Here is a 13,121-nt window from a genome sequence, read left to right as displayed (position 1 = left end):
CTCATATTCACACACCCATTCACTCACTACGGACAATTTGGAAATGCCATGCCGATCAGCCAGCAGAGAGTGTCTTTGCACTGGGAGAGGAAGCTAGAGTATCTAGAGGAAACCCCAAAGCATGGGGAGAACATTCAAGCTCTGTGCACACAGGTGGGAATCAAACCCCCAACCCTGGTGGTGCGAGGCAAACGTACTAACCACTAATTTTGAGCATGATCATGCTTTTTTTAAGATGTGGCTGCACTTAATTATCACGTTCCCATGCATTAATAATTAAGGATTATTTTTACTAAGTAGCGAGGTCACTAGTGGAGTTCTACTATGGTTTGGATTAAACCTATTCCAGTCAAACAGGCTAATAACTAATTAAGAACTCAGTAATAAATATTGTAAGGTTTTAATGCATTGTGGTGTGTTGCGATTTCCAACAACTTCACAGACATGTTTTGTTATTTCCACAATACAGACAGTAATCAAATTTCCTTCTGTGTAATGGTAACATTTATTGAGGGAAAGCTTTTTTTTTAGTTCTCTGTGATACCAACAGTTGAATAGATTCATCAATCATAAGGTTCTTTTGACACCCAGAAATGTTTCTTGTGTGCCATCATTCCAAGGAACCTTTAGTTTTAAGTGTGAACACAAACCGATCTGTGGATGCAGATGCAGTACTCACAATCTGAGTACAATCTATTGATCCATAGATTACAGAGGGAAGAGCAACAGCCCGGCACCTCAGAGCAAACAAAGTCTGTCACAGTGAGGGATACATTTTGAAGACTTGGAAACAAGAGAGGTTGGGGATATGTGTCTCGTCAAACAAAGAAACTGTCGCATGTTGCTTCTGCCCCCATCTGTTACCATGACAATTCAATACTTCCCATCATGCGGTGGAACGTAGCACCATATGATATTTGGGTCTGGCAGTCGTGCCTATCATCTTTCCCCATCTCTCATCTCCAGAGTCGCTGTCCGTCCAGACACCCACGCACACACGGCATTTTATGAGCTTCTATTTTCACGCTGAGATGAAAGCACCCGCGCTTTATCCGAGTCATTTTTCATACCGTGAGATCACAGCAAGGGTTTTTTCCTTTTTTTTTTTTTTTTTTTTTTTTTTTTTTTTTTTTTTTTTTTTTTTTGGGAGAAGGGATTCAGCTTAGAGCTTGGGCTTCCTCTGGAAACTTGGATGTGCATGTGTTTTTGCTCTCTCTGAATCATAATTTCTTTCTCCCCCTGAGGTTCAAGTGTGGTTCAGCCTGTTGGGTGCTATCCACGGCAGTCCACTGTCCGTTCCAGGTGACCCAGCGTCCTCTGCTTTTTTTCCCCCTCCTGGCATACATCGTCTGTCCTCAGGGGTTCATCTTCAGTCCATGTCTGTCTTCAGGAGGAAATTTAAAACGAGCACTTGACATTACGTGGTTTTGGAAGTGCACCGCTTTTTCCGTCATTTTAAATGTTTGAGTTTGTCATCAGGTGTTTGGGCGTTCAGTGTGAGTTTCTGTACATTTTAAACTGTTTGAATTGGGAATAGCTCATATGAGCAGAACCCGCTACAGCTATACTTCAAGAAATCATTGTTTTTCTCTTTAGAGTCAACAGTATGTATCAAAATCTGTCCCAAGTTTTGAAAGAACATTGAATTTTTTGGGCCATGTAGACTTTCACAGGATGAGCTTCCAGAATGTTCACGAGGAGACGGAAAGACCGTTGTTGCACAAATGCAGTGTTTGGTTCAAGATGAAAAGGCTGTAATGCAGTTACATTTGTACATTTAATCATCCAGAGATTTTTTTTATACAGACAGTGAGTAGATTTAATATAAAAGATTTATAGAAATGACCTGGAAAATCAAAAGTATTCTCCATAATGAATTTATTCTTTCCAGTGTTTTCTGTATTATCTTTCCACAAATAAACCACCATCTGTTTGTCTTTATGAATGAGTCACATAGATACCAACATCTTTGTATTCGGATTCTATACAGAATTTTCTATTTTAGCCCGTTCCTGTGCGTGCCTTCCCTGCTGTGTAGTTACCATGATGAGGGGTTCTTGTGCAGGGCCGAGTCTGTCAAGTAACATCAAGTATCTGTTTGAGATGATCGGGATCTCGTATTGGTTCTATTCTTGTATGGAAGGCTATTATAACACAGGGTTTTAATGACAGATTGCAGGATTTCTTTCCTCTGGTTGACCCCAACCATCAAAGGCCATAAACACACTTCATAAACACACTTCCAGATCAAGTTTCAGTCTCAGTGCTGAGCAGTTTCTCCAGAACAAACCTGACTTCAGATCAAAACAAACATGGCAGATGATCAACAGACACATCTTTCCATGCTATTTGGTTGTGTTTTGCAGAGATTTAAAAAAAAAGTAGCTGAGCTGATGGTTGAGTATGGTTTATGATTCAGAATTTAACCCTGATACATACTAAATGTATAAAACATACAGGTGTATCTCAAAAAATTTTAATATCATGGAAAAGTTAGTTTTTTTCAATAATTGAGTTCAAAAAGTGGAACTTTCATATATTCTAGATTCATTACACATAAAGTGAAATATTGCAAGCCTTTTTTATTTTAATCTTGATGATTACGGCTTACAGCTCATGGAAATCAAAAATCCAGTATTTCAAAATATTAGAATAAAGAATTTATAATACAGGAATGTCAACCTGAGAAGATTTCTAATCGGCTAATTAACGCAAAACACCTGTATAGGTTTCCTGAGGCTTTAATCTCAGTCTGGTTCAGTACACACAACCACAATCATGGGGAAGATGAAAGTAAATGTTGCATTTCGTTTGGAAATCAAGGTCCCAGAGTCTGGAAGAAGAGTGGAGAGGCACAGAATCCCAGTTGCTTGAAGTCCAGTGTGAAGTTTCCACAGTCAGTGATGATTTGAGGTGCCATGTCATCTGCTGGTGTTGGTCCACTGTGTTTTCTCAAGTCGAGAGTCAATGCAGCGTCTACCAGGAGATTTTAGAGCACTTCATGCTTCCATCTGCTGACGAGCTTTATAGAGATGCTGATTTCCTTTTCCAGCAGGACTCGGCACATGCCCACAGTGCCAAAACTACTAGTAACTGGTTTGCTGACCATGGTATTACTGTGCTTGATTGGCCAGACAACTTGCCTGACCTGAACCCCATAGAGAATCTATGAGAGACAAAAAAAAAAAACAGGCTTGAAATATTTTACTTTATATGTAATGAATCTAGAATATACACTTTTGAACTAAATTATGGAAGAAAAAAAAGAACTTTTCCATTTTTATTTTTTTTTTAAGATGCCCTGTACTAGGCACCATGCTGATAATTTCCATCAATATTAATGCCTTTCATTGAGCTTGTTGGTTATCAATTTTGTTATGAAACATCTAGATAGGAAAGATCACAGCTGGCATTCTCTGCACAAACATTGAACTTGGATTGGGAATAGAGCGGGGGTTAAGAATTTCCAATGCTTTCCAACTTTCTAACATGGGAAAATCATTATGTTTTCCAGTTTCTAAGTAACACTACAAGCTGCCTTTTTTTTTTTTTTACTTCAAGAGAGTGAGAAAAGAGAGGCTGTGGTAATGACTGTTTAAGATGCTGTAACATAAGCAATGACAAAAGCAACCTTGTTTTCATGGATGCTTCCACAACAGTAAATTTACTGTAATTCACATTGTTGGCAAATTACTGTGGTGTAAGAGGAACAAAACTCTTTAGGATGTACTGACTGTCACAAAGTGCTTACACTGGAGACTCCTCCAATAATTGTGAAATAAACATCTCTTTACAGAATATTTGACTATATCAACGATTCGAATCTTTTTTTTTTTAGTTAAATAATAACAATTTTTTAATCTGTTTATTATTGTCCTTAGATTACATGGCTTGCCCACCATACAGAGATCTGGGAATAAGCTGTTATTATAGAAATGGTAACACATTAGAATGAGCGAATGAGTGTAAAACTGTGATTTGAATTATAACAGCTCTACAGCTGTTACAGAAAATTTATTAACACCTTCTTCCAAATCAGATTCGAGAATTCAACAGCACTCTGATATAAAATCGGATTATACATATCCCACACCACGTGATAATCTTTTTATTTACCTCATTTGGCTGATGCTTTTATAAAAATAAAAAAAAAGCAACTTACAGTTGACATTGCTCAAGGGCCCAACAGTGGCGGCTGGATGCTGCCTTGGGGATGCTTGAAGATTTGAACTCATGAGCTTTCAATCAGTAGTACAATGACTTAATCACTAAGCCACCACTGAGCTGGCTTCCCTCCCTTATCATCACAAGAGCTAGAATGAAAACAAAATTCACAGTTGGACCATTGGTGCATTTCATACACACACTGTTTGTTGCACAATTTTTAGTCTACAACCCTGCAAACCAAAGCACAATCCATATCCTACATGGAGATTAACATTGGACCAGATTCACCTCTGGCGCACTTGACTCCCTTTGGGCCACGTCCTATCACTGCTACTGTTAACTGGACTGGAACCCAGCTCTGTCCTGCCAGCTGCAGATGATTTATCGTTATTAGACAGCTGAGGTTACAGATAAAACCGAGCCCCATGCTGGGTCTTCATAAGGAAAGCTGTCTTCTGGCACCTGCCCCAATGTCATGAAAATCATTAACTAGAGGAAGAAGCGCAGGAGAAAACGGACAGAAATCAGATCTGGGATACAGCTGGTATGTTGCGTCCACGTGTCCAGCAACTGTATTATCTGGAAATATTAATCCAGAACAATTTATTGGAAAGGGATAATCAAATGGCCAAGGAAGTTTAGTACAAGACATAAAATATAAATTATATAATAACGACTGGATTGAAAGGTTTCAAACTTATATTTTATGTGAGTTTTCATTTTAGAAATTCAGTTTGATTGGAACACTGCCAGATGCAAAATTTGAATACACATTTAAATATTATTTCTATTATTATGCATAGAAAGTGGATTGAAATTTGGTTAATGAGAACTTACAGCAGAGTTACACTTCATTCAACCCGATAATGGATAGGTTAGTTTGAGAAGTAGCAAGATACTTTTGCTGAATGTATATTGTTTCTGGTGGTGACACTGAAACAGTTCATGTCTGAACAGTGTAGCATATGACTTATCTCCAAATTGGAAATATATTGCCAGACCATCTTTGTTCTCATGTGGAAAGGTGTTTTGTTGGTAGTTCTGGTGTTCAGTCAGTGCCTGTGGATCGTCTGAACAGAGTTGTGCTACAGTGGTCATGCCCGTGGGGTATTGACGGATAAAAAACAAGGCGATGCTTGTGGAATCAATCAGTATTACAGAGAAATGTACCCATTTACCCCCTCATGTGGGCTGTTATAGGATTTTTCTCCACAGTCAGTATGATGAAAGTCCAGAGTTTTGATGCCTCTTCAGAGTTTGGAGTGCTGCAGGGGTCCAACACTCTGTTGCCCCTTTCTGCATCAACACACTGCTGAACATTTTATAGATATACTCACATTTCCACCAGTGGAATGCATTGGTGCTCAAAGATAAAGTTTGTTAACATTTGAAGTATAGCTCCTATTCAGTTCATTGAGAGTGCCAATCCGATGGTTATTTCTTCCTCAGGCCACTCATTGATCAGTGCAGGACAAGTTCTACCCACGCTGTAATAAAGGCATGGTTGGGTAAATGATTTCAGGATACTCACGCAAGAGTTTCAATGTTCATGATGACAGAAGGACATGTTTATGTCTCTACTTCTGCTGGGAGCTCTCTGCACTTTCTGCTGGGGATGAGCCAGATGAATACCCAAAAATGTACACTTCCCGAAAGTCTCACCCTTACCTCAGTGGATAATCTCACCTCAGTACTGTAGCCTTGTACCTGACAATGGCTGCTGTAATTATAAAGACTTTCCTGTGTTCGTCCCAGGACTCTTATTCACAACAGGTTCGTAGTAGACATCCTTTCAACATTCTTAGTAGTGTTTGACTTGATATTATACAGCAGTAGAAGAGTAGTGATTTTACTGGTCTGGTTTTACTCAAGATCTCTTCCTCCTTTTTTCTCTGGGAGTTTTTACTTACCACTGTCACCTCTGGCTTGCTCATGAGGGATCTAAGTCTACATCTGAATTTTTGTTTATGTGCTTTGTGAAAATGGGTTTTGTTCAAAGGGCTATACAAAAAAATTGAAATGAAGTCATGGTGACCTCAAGACCCAGATTTCACCAGTTCTTAGTTCGTACAAAATGCTGCTGGAACTGAAACGGCTTTGCCGGCCATGAACCAGGTCTTTCTCCGAGAAAAAGGTGGAATAGCTCCAAAACCAGCACGTGCATTTTGTCAGTGGAAAAAAGTGTCAGCTCAGTGGTTCTGCGATGGGTAATTTGGAGTAGCTGCTAACTGCATTTGATGGTCAGATTCACACAGGACCTGATTTTAGCATCAGAGCATCATCATTATTGATTTTGAGCTGAAAGATTGTGAGAAGTCCAAGTTCAGAACGGATCTACTGTCAGTATTTGTAGAAGGAACGTTTTTCCAGTTTTGTGCACCCCAGAGACACGATAATGTCCAAAACATTTGCATTTACATTTGTCATATAAAGGGCTTACACGTGAAGCAGAACACAATCCAAGCGTTAATCTGAGCAGTTCTGGGTTTATGGCTCTTGCTTGAGGTTCAGTAAAAGCAAATTTCCAGTCACTAGCTTGGGAGATGTATGTTTATACCGCAGTACTGTTGAATTCTGTATATAACAGAACAGCTCAGACAGTACTTTGGATTCAAGGCCAAAAAAATGGCGGTAAAGTTTTCTGTGAAGAGATTTAGAATTTTTTTGTAAAGGAGTTTCCGTTGTCATAACTTCGTAACGGTTATGGGTAAGACTCTTCCTTTAGAGCTTCTGACCCTGAGGGCTTTGTGGATTCTTGATAACATGACTAGCTGCATTTTTTTTCCTTATTAACTTGAACAGAACGTTTCACAGTAACTGGTCTCATAAACAGAAAACACATTAAATAAATTCTGAAGATTATTGTAAGATTTCTTAACTTATTGAATGTTATTACTTCATATTAACATTGACTGAATTCTAAAAACCTCCTGTTAGGCTTCATATTCACTCACCACTAGCAAAAGCATTTCTTCATTGCTGAACATCAAACTGGTGATATATAATATAAACTTTTTTATATATTAACATTAACTGGATATGAAATACACTACTCTACAAATATATTTTTCTGTGCAATATATACTTTTTTGTCAACTCATCTTCATTTAAATCTTTCATCGGTGTACTGGCGCTTTAATTCTAGCACAGGCAGCGTGACAAAAAAAAAAAAAATTAGACTCGACGCCGAAAATCCCGCTTCACTGCTGCAGTGTCCGGAGTAAAATGTTAGCAGTGCAAAGATTACAGAGATTGCAAACTGCAGTTTTGTCATCATTCCACACAAAAGACATCGTCTTTACACACAGCACGGAATCGGTGTGTTTTCCCGCCCTCTTTTGATTGACAGGATTTAATCAGCCCTGATCATCAGATGTTTTTAAATTATCGGGCTGATACCGATTATTGGCTGATACATCGGTGCATCTCTAACTTTAATATATAATTTTTTGGCATTGGCAAAGCTGTGCTACAAGAGATATAAAACCATGTCATGTGTGTCCTATAACAGCAGAACCTATCTTGAGGTATTCATTATTTATTATTTGTTTTGTCTAGTAGTAAAGTGTATGTTTGGGTGTCTTTTACATTGTTTTGGTGCAGCAGAAGCAGTGTTGCAGTGCAAGGAAAGTTCACAGTACTTATGGTTGCTTATGTCAAGTAATCCAGTGAGAGCTGGAGTACATTTTCATGGATTCTATATTTTAGAAGCTGACTACAACATTCTTTTCTTTTCACTATAAAGGAACATTGACGTTTCGATTTTTAACAATGTAGTTTTGAACTATAAATGTCTGATGTGGGCATGAAGGTTAAAATTGTAGTGGTTAAATTGTAGGGGAGGGTGCAGGGGAACAGAGCTCTAGTACTGTAATTTGACAGAAATGTAAGTGATAAAGGTGATGATGATAATAATGATGGTTATATAATACAGTTTCATATTGCTTTTTGGAGAAAAGCTTTCATTTCAAAAGTGTAGAATGTATTTTTATAGAGTCAAGGCAATTGTTTAAAAAATAATAATAAATCACTGTGGTTTAAAGATCATTTAAGTAAACTGTATTCATTTTGCTATTAAGGCAAAAAGAATCTGAAGATCATTTTGATGCCAAGAATAAGTAAAAAATTATGTAACCTGATTTGACATTTTGCTAACAAGTAGCGTAAACGTAGCATGTTATAAGTCTTATCTTTAGCTATGAGAAGAGATTTTATTATCCAAAGTAAAATTTGTCAGCATGTATTCAGAGCACAGTGGCAATACAATTACATGCAATACAGCATATATATATATATATATATATATATATATATATATATATATATATATATATATATATACATACATATATATATATATATAATTTTTGCTTTTTACTGTTATTATGCGCAGGTAGCTACTAAAAAAGAAGATTAATTAAACTGAGTGTGTGTGTGTTTACTACAGGCAACTCCAGCAACAGCAGCAGGCGGACCTGGAGGTTCATCAGAGAGATGGCCTGACAGCATATGATCTCTCACAGGTGTATACACAATCACAACTCTTTACACTTACAACTACATACACATTTTTTTTAATAATATACATACACATTTTATTGCTAAAACAGTATGGGAGCCACCTGAAACAGTGCCCTGAGATGGGTTGGCACTCTGTCCAGGGTGTCCCCTTGCCCTGTGCCCCGAGTCCCCTGAGATAGGCTCCAGTCTCCCCCATGTAGAATAAGCGATATAGAAAACGGATGGATGGATGGATAGGATTTGAAAGACGTGGTAGTAGTTTCTTTTGTATCACATCAACTTTACCTAGGTGACCTTTGTGCTGTGAATTTGGAAACCTCAGTCTCTGCAAGCATGCTGTTATTTTGACATATGCTGTGATTTATTATTTTTTCTTTTTTCCCTCTGCCTGCCTGGACGTTTTTGAAATACTGGCAACTATTGCTATGCAACAGGAATCACCTATCACAATTGTTGGCCAGTCAAGAAAAACTAATCCAGTTATGAAAAATAATTAATTTTTATAAGATCTTATATATAAGATCATAATATCATTAAGCACCTTACATGCTAAAGAATTATTTCCATTTCTAGGAGCCAAACCTCCCAGTGGAAGCCACCCACACGTAAGATTCGCTGTTCTCTATGCATTCAGAGTGTGCCACTTAAGTTGCATGACACACACGCTATGAGAGATCGGGTCTAATTTGAAACACGCCGCTAGGATATAGCACTGAAATTGGGGCATAGCCGTGTAGTGAAGTCATGTGGTGGTAATCCGTTTTCATCAAGCCGGTCCTCCGGCATCTGTTTGATGCATGCTCGTAAGTGTTTATACATATTTGAAATTGTTTCAGTGCTCTCCCAGAGCTGTGTTAGTGCGCCGTAACCGGGTAACACTATCAGTAGGATTGTGTGTGTTATTGCCTGCAGTGTGCTGATACCAATTTTCAGCTCCTGATGCTACTTTGGATGATCAAAACCATACTTGCTAAAAGCTGTAAATCCGCACAGCTTTGTAATTCCTTGAGAAGCAGCAACGTACGTGTAAAGTGATTGCTCTGTGAATTTTATCTACGCAAATCCTAGATATGATTGTGTTGTATTCTAAATAATGTGAGCCATGTTGATAAGGATGCAGGTTTGAAACAAAATGAGCTCTTATTGGTTGAGAGTTTGTGCGGTACTACAGTAGACATTCAAAATGACTTAATCCACTGCCTCGTTTGTTCTGAGGCATTCCCTTTTCTATGATTGGCCGAAATGTCATGTTTTGCATGGAGAGGCAGTTTGATTTCCAGGTCCGCTGTATGTTAGTTTGCTTGTGGTCATGGAAGCAGCACCACAAACACATTTTGAGAGAAAACTCAAATATGCCATATCTTTCTGCCTCATTTCTCCCTCTGTTTGATAGGGTTTCCATGCCTGCTTAAAAAAAAATCTAAATATGCCTCTTTCACAGGACTTATACACAGCTTTTTAAAGTCTAACAGCATGGGTGCTAATATTTAAAAGGGAACATGCAATGCATTTTGTAATATTTAAAAGATAGCTTGTGGAATACATTTTGCTTGAATTAAAGTTTACTCAGCTTAAGGACAGATTTAAGACAGCGTATACACAAAAATTTACACATCGGCATCGTTAAACTTGGCTAATAATGGCCTACTTTAACGGTTTGACGGACACCCAGCCGACCACAATCACAATTAGTTTCAAACAAAACTCAGTAATAGGTTAAAAAACGAGATATATATATATATTTTTTTTATAAATAACGCCATATTTTTCAATACAGTGACTATATCTTTCTATGAAAAGCTCATTGTGTTACAATTTGAAAAGCCTGTTTTCCAGCAGGACACCAGTATGCAGGAATATAGATAGCCAATCAGATTGCAGCATTTAAGATTCTGAAGCTTTTAAGTCTACAAAAGTTTACATACAGTCTGGGGCTGAGATTAGAATTCAAAAGTCTTGTGATTTTATTTTTTTCATCAGTTATCAAAATGTAATGCAAAAATAGCTTTTTTGGGAAATCCTGGTTTGAGACTATGTGAAATCTATCCAAATATAATTGTCACTTGGGGGGCGGGGACCACCACTGCACATACTGTTATTGGAAAATAATTAATGCTGGGGTGGTGTGATGTGAGCCACCCCTGAAGTTGACGTGTTTTATTCCTTTTATAGCACAGCAATTTGCAATGCTAAAAAAATGCAGCACTGTAGTAGTTGTATATTTTTGTCCATTTATAGTTATGTTTATTGTCACTTATAATAGCTATAAAGCTATTCCCTTATCAGCCTCTCTTTTTTCTCTCTGTGTTGAAGTTAACAAGCCAAAAAAAATGTTCCTATGAATAGACTTGATCCTATTCTCGTCCTCATTTCTCGATTCTAAAAAAGTTAACAATGTTTAGCCTTGTTTATGCCCATTTGCTGATCACCTAACCTGTTGCCTGTTTTTGACCAAGCCATTGTCTCATGTTTTGGATCTATCTGCCTGCCTCTCTTTAATAAACCTCTTATCTGCACTTGCATCCGTCCTACCCTCCATTACAGTACATGCATTACGTAACAGAATACATCGCCGCACTATGGATGCAGCAGAATTTTTCAGAGGTTGATGAGACGGACTTTCAAGCCATGTTCATGTCTGAGAGCAATGAGACGACCACCCAAGCCAGGTACCTGACTGAGGTTGACATCTGTCGCGTAATGCACGTAAAGGAGGTTAGGAATCGAGAAACAAGGACAAGAATAGGATCAAAATTATGAGACATGAAACTATGAACAAGGCTTGGTACACGGAAAACTCGCACAATACTTCGCACCGAACAGTGGGACACGAGGGGTTTAAATCCTAAACATATTCAAGGGACTAATTCATGAGACTAATAATGATACATACGGGAAGCAACCAATGACAATACAGGGGTGGAGACCGGACAAACCATAACAAAACACACGTGTCAAAAGAAAGTCAATGTCACTGAAAAGCCGGAAGCGCACGCTCATGCTTCGAGCTCGGGTTTCAGAGCGCACTGCATGCTACAGCGCTAGCACGAGGGGAAATCCTGATAGTTACGGCTTTACTTCTGACTTTTACAAAGTGCTGACACTGGTGACCACTTCCAAAAATGCTAAACAAGCATCTCCACACTGAAAATTTCACCATATCAGTTGCATGCACTTTTAAAAATCTGTTTATGTGGAGCGTCCACCATACATGTCTATTGTTACTCTAGAAATGGATAAATTATTACATATTGTATTACATTATAGCTTACATTATTACAATGAGTGCATGAGTATAAATGATTTGCCTGGCTTTTCTGACCAATCAGAATTCAACATTGTGTGGTATATTATATTCACATGGTAACACCGAACTTCTAACACACAGGTAATGTGGTGTACAGTTGGGCTTTTGTATGGCTGTGTATGAGGTTTGTATTTGTCTTTTCTGTGCCTGTAGGTGCCAGTGGGCAGCGTGCCAGGCAGCGTACACGAAGCAGGAAAGAGCATTGACAAAACGGAGACGCTGTTCTCTCAGGAGAGAGATCCACGTTTCAGTGACATGTACACAGGCATCTCTGGCTGTACGTACCAAAAATCTGCCGTTTTCTAAACACACGTTTTATAATTCTGGTAAAGCAAAGTTTACAAAAGGGGCATAACTTTGTATTTACAGTCTCGGACAAGACGGACGTTTGGGAGGTTTATCTTTAGTGGTTTCATAGGGTTTCATTCTCTATATGTATTTTTTCTCCACTGTGCTGCGAGGTGTTCTTCCCCAGTGTTCTGCCCTGTAAACAACAATCCATGCAGGTTTATTGAACCTTCAAGTACCATCAGAGAGTGTAAGATGTGAGCAGTTCACAAGAAGAAAGCAACTTGGCCATATATTTTGTGCAATATGAGGAAGACATGTAACTTTTGGAGGACCTACAGAGGAGCATCTCTCACTCAGTACGTTTACATGGACACCGTTAATCCGATATTAACCCGATTAAGGCAATACTCTGATTAATAATCTAGCATGTAAACAGCGATTATTGATGACCTTAATCTGACTAAAGTCATACTCGAAGTAAACACAAATGGAATTAAGATATGTGGAGTATTCCTGTTTTAGTCGCATTATCGACATGCGTTACAGACATGTACACACCTTAATCACACTATTAACATCATGTGGGAGTTTTCACCTCATTTTGCGACAGGACACGTACACACACGGCAGTGCTCAACCGTTTTACGCAAACAAGAGAGCACGGCTGTGTCCGAAACCACGTACTTACCTACTATATAGAAGGGAAATATATGTATTATGGCTACTATATAGTAGGTAAGTACACGGTTTTGGACGCAGCCCACGGCTTCAAGCAGTCGTCTATTTGCACGTACAGCATGACAAATAATTATCTGCACTTGAAGCTTTCGTAAAA

General features: G+C 38.4%; 1 protein-coding gene across 4 annotated transcripts in view; it reads left to right on the top strand.

The window, feature by feature from the left end:
- The window catches only part of arnt2 (aryl-hydrocarbon receptor nuclear translocator 2), a 133,598-nt gene that overhangs the window by 98,535 nt on the left and 21,942 nt on the right, over positions 1–13,121 (top strand). For all 4 annotated transcript variants that reach the window (XM_053635574.1, XM_053635572.1, XM_053635571.1 and 1 more), the window contains 2 exons: positions 8,615–8,690; positions 12,149–12,272. In XM_053635574.1, the coding sequence (XP_053491549.1) occupies positions 8,615–8,690; positions 12,149–12,272 (200 nt within the window). The remainder of the gene's footprint in view (positions 1–8,614; positions 8,691–12,148; positions 12,273–13,121) is intronic.

This window comes from Ictalurus furcatus, chromosome 10, assembly GCF_023375685.1.
Source record: "Ictalurus furcatus strain D&B chromosome 10, Billie_1.0, whole genome shotgun sequence".
Lineage (NCBI taxonomy): Eukaryota > Metazoa > Chordata > Actinopteri > Siluriformes > Ictaluridae > Ictalurus > Ictalurus furcatus.
Note: the sequence above shows the minus strand (reverse complement) of the source record. Positions and strands in the feature narration are given on the sequence as shown.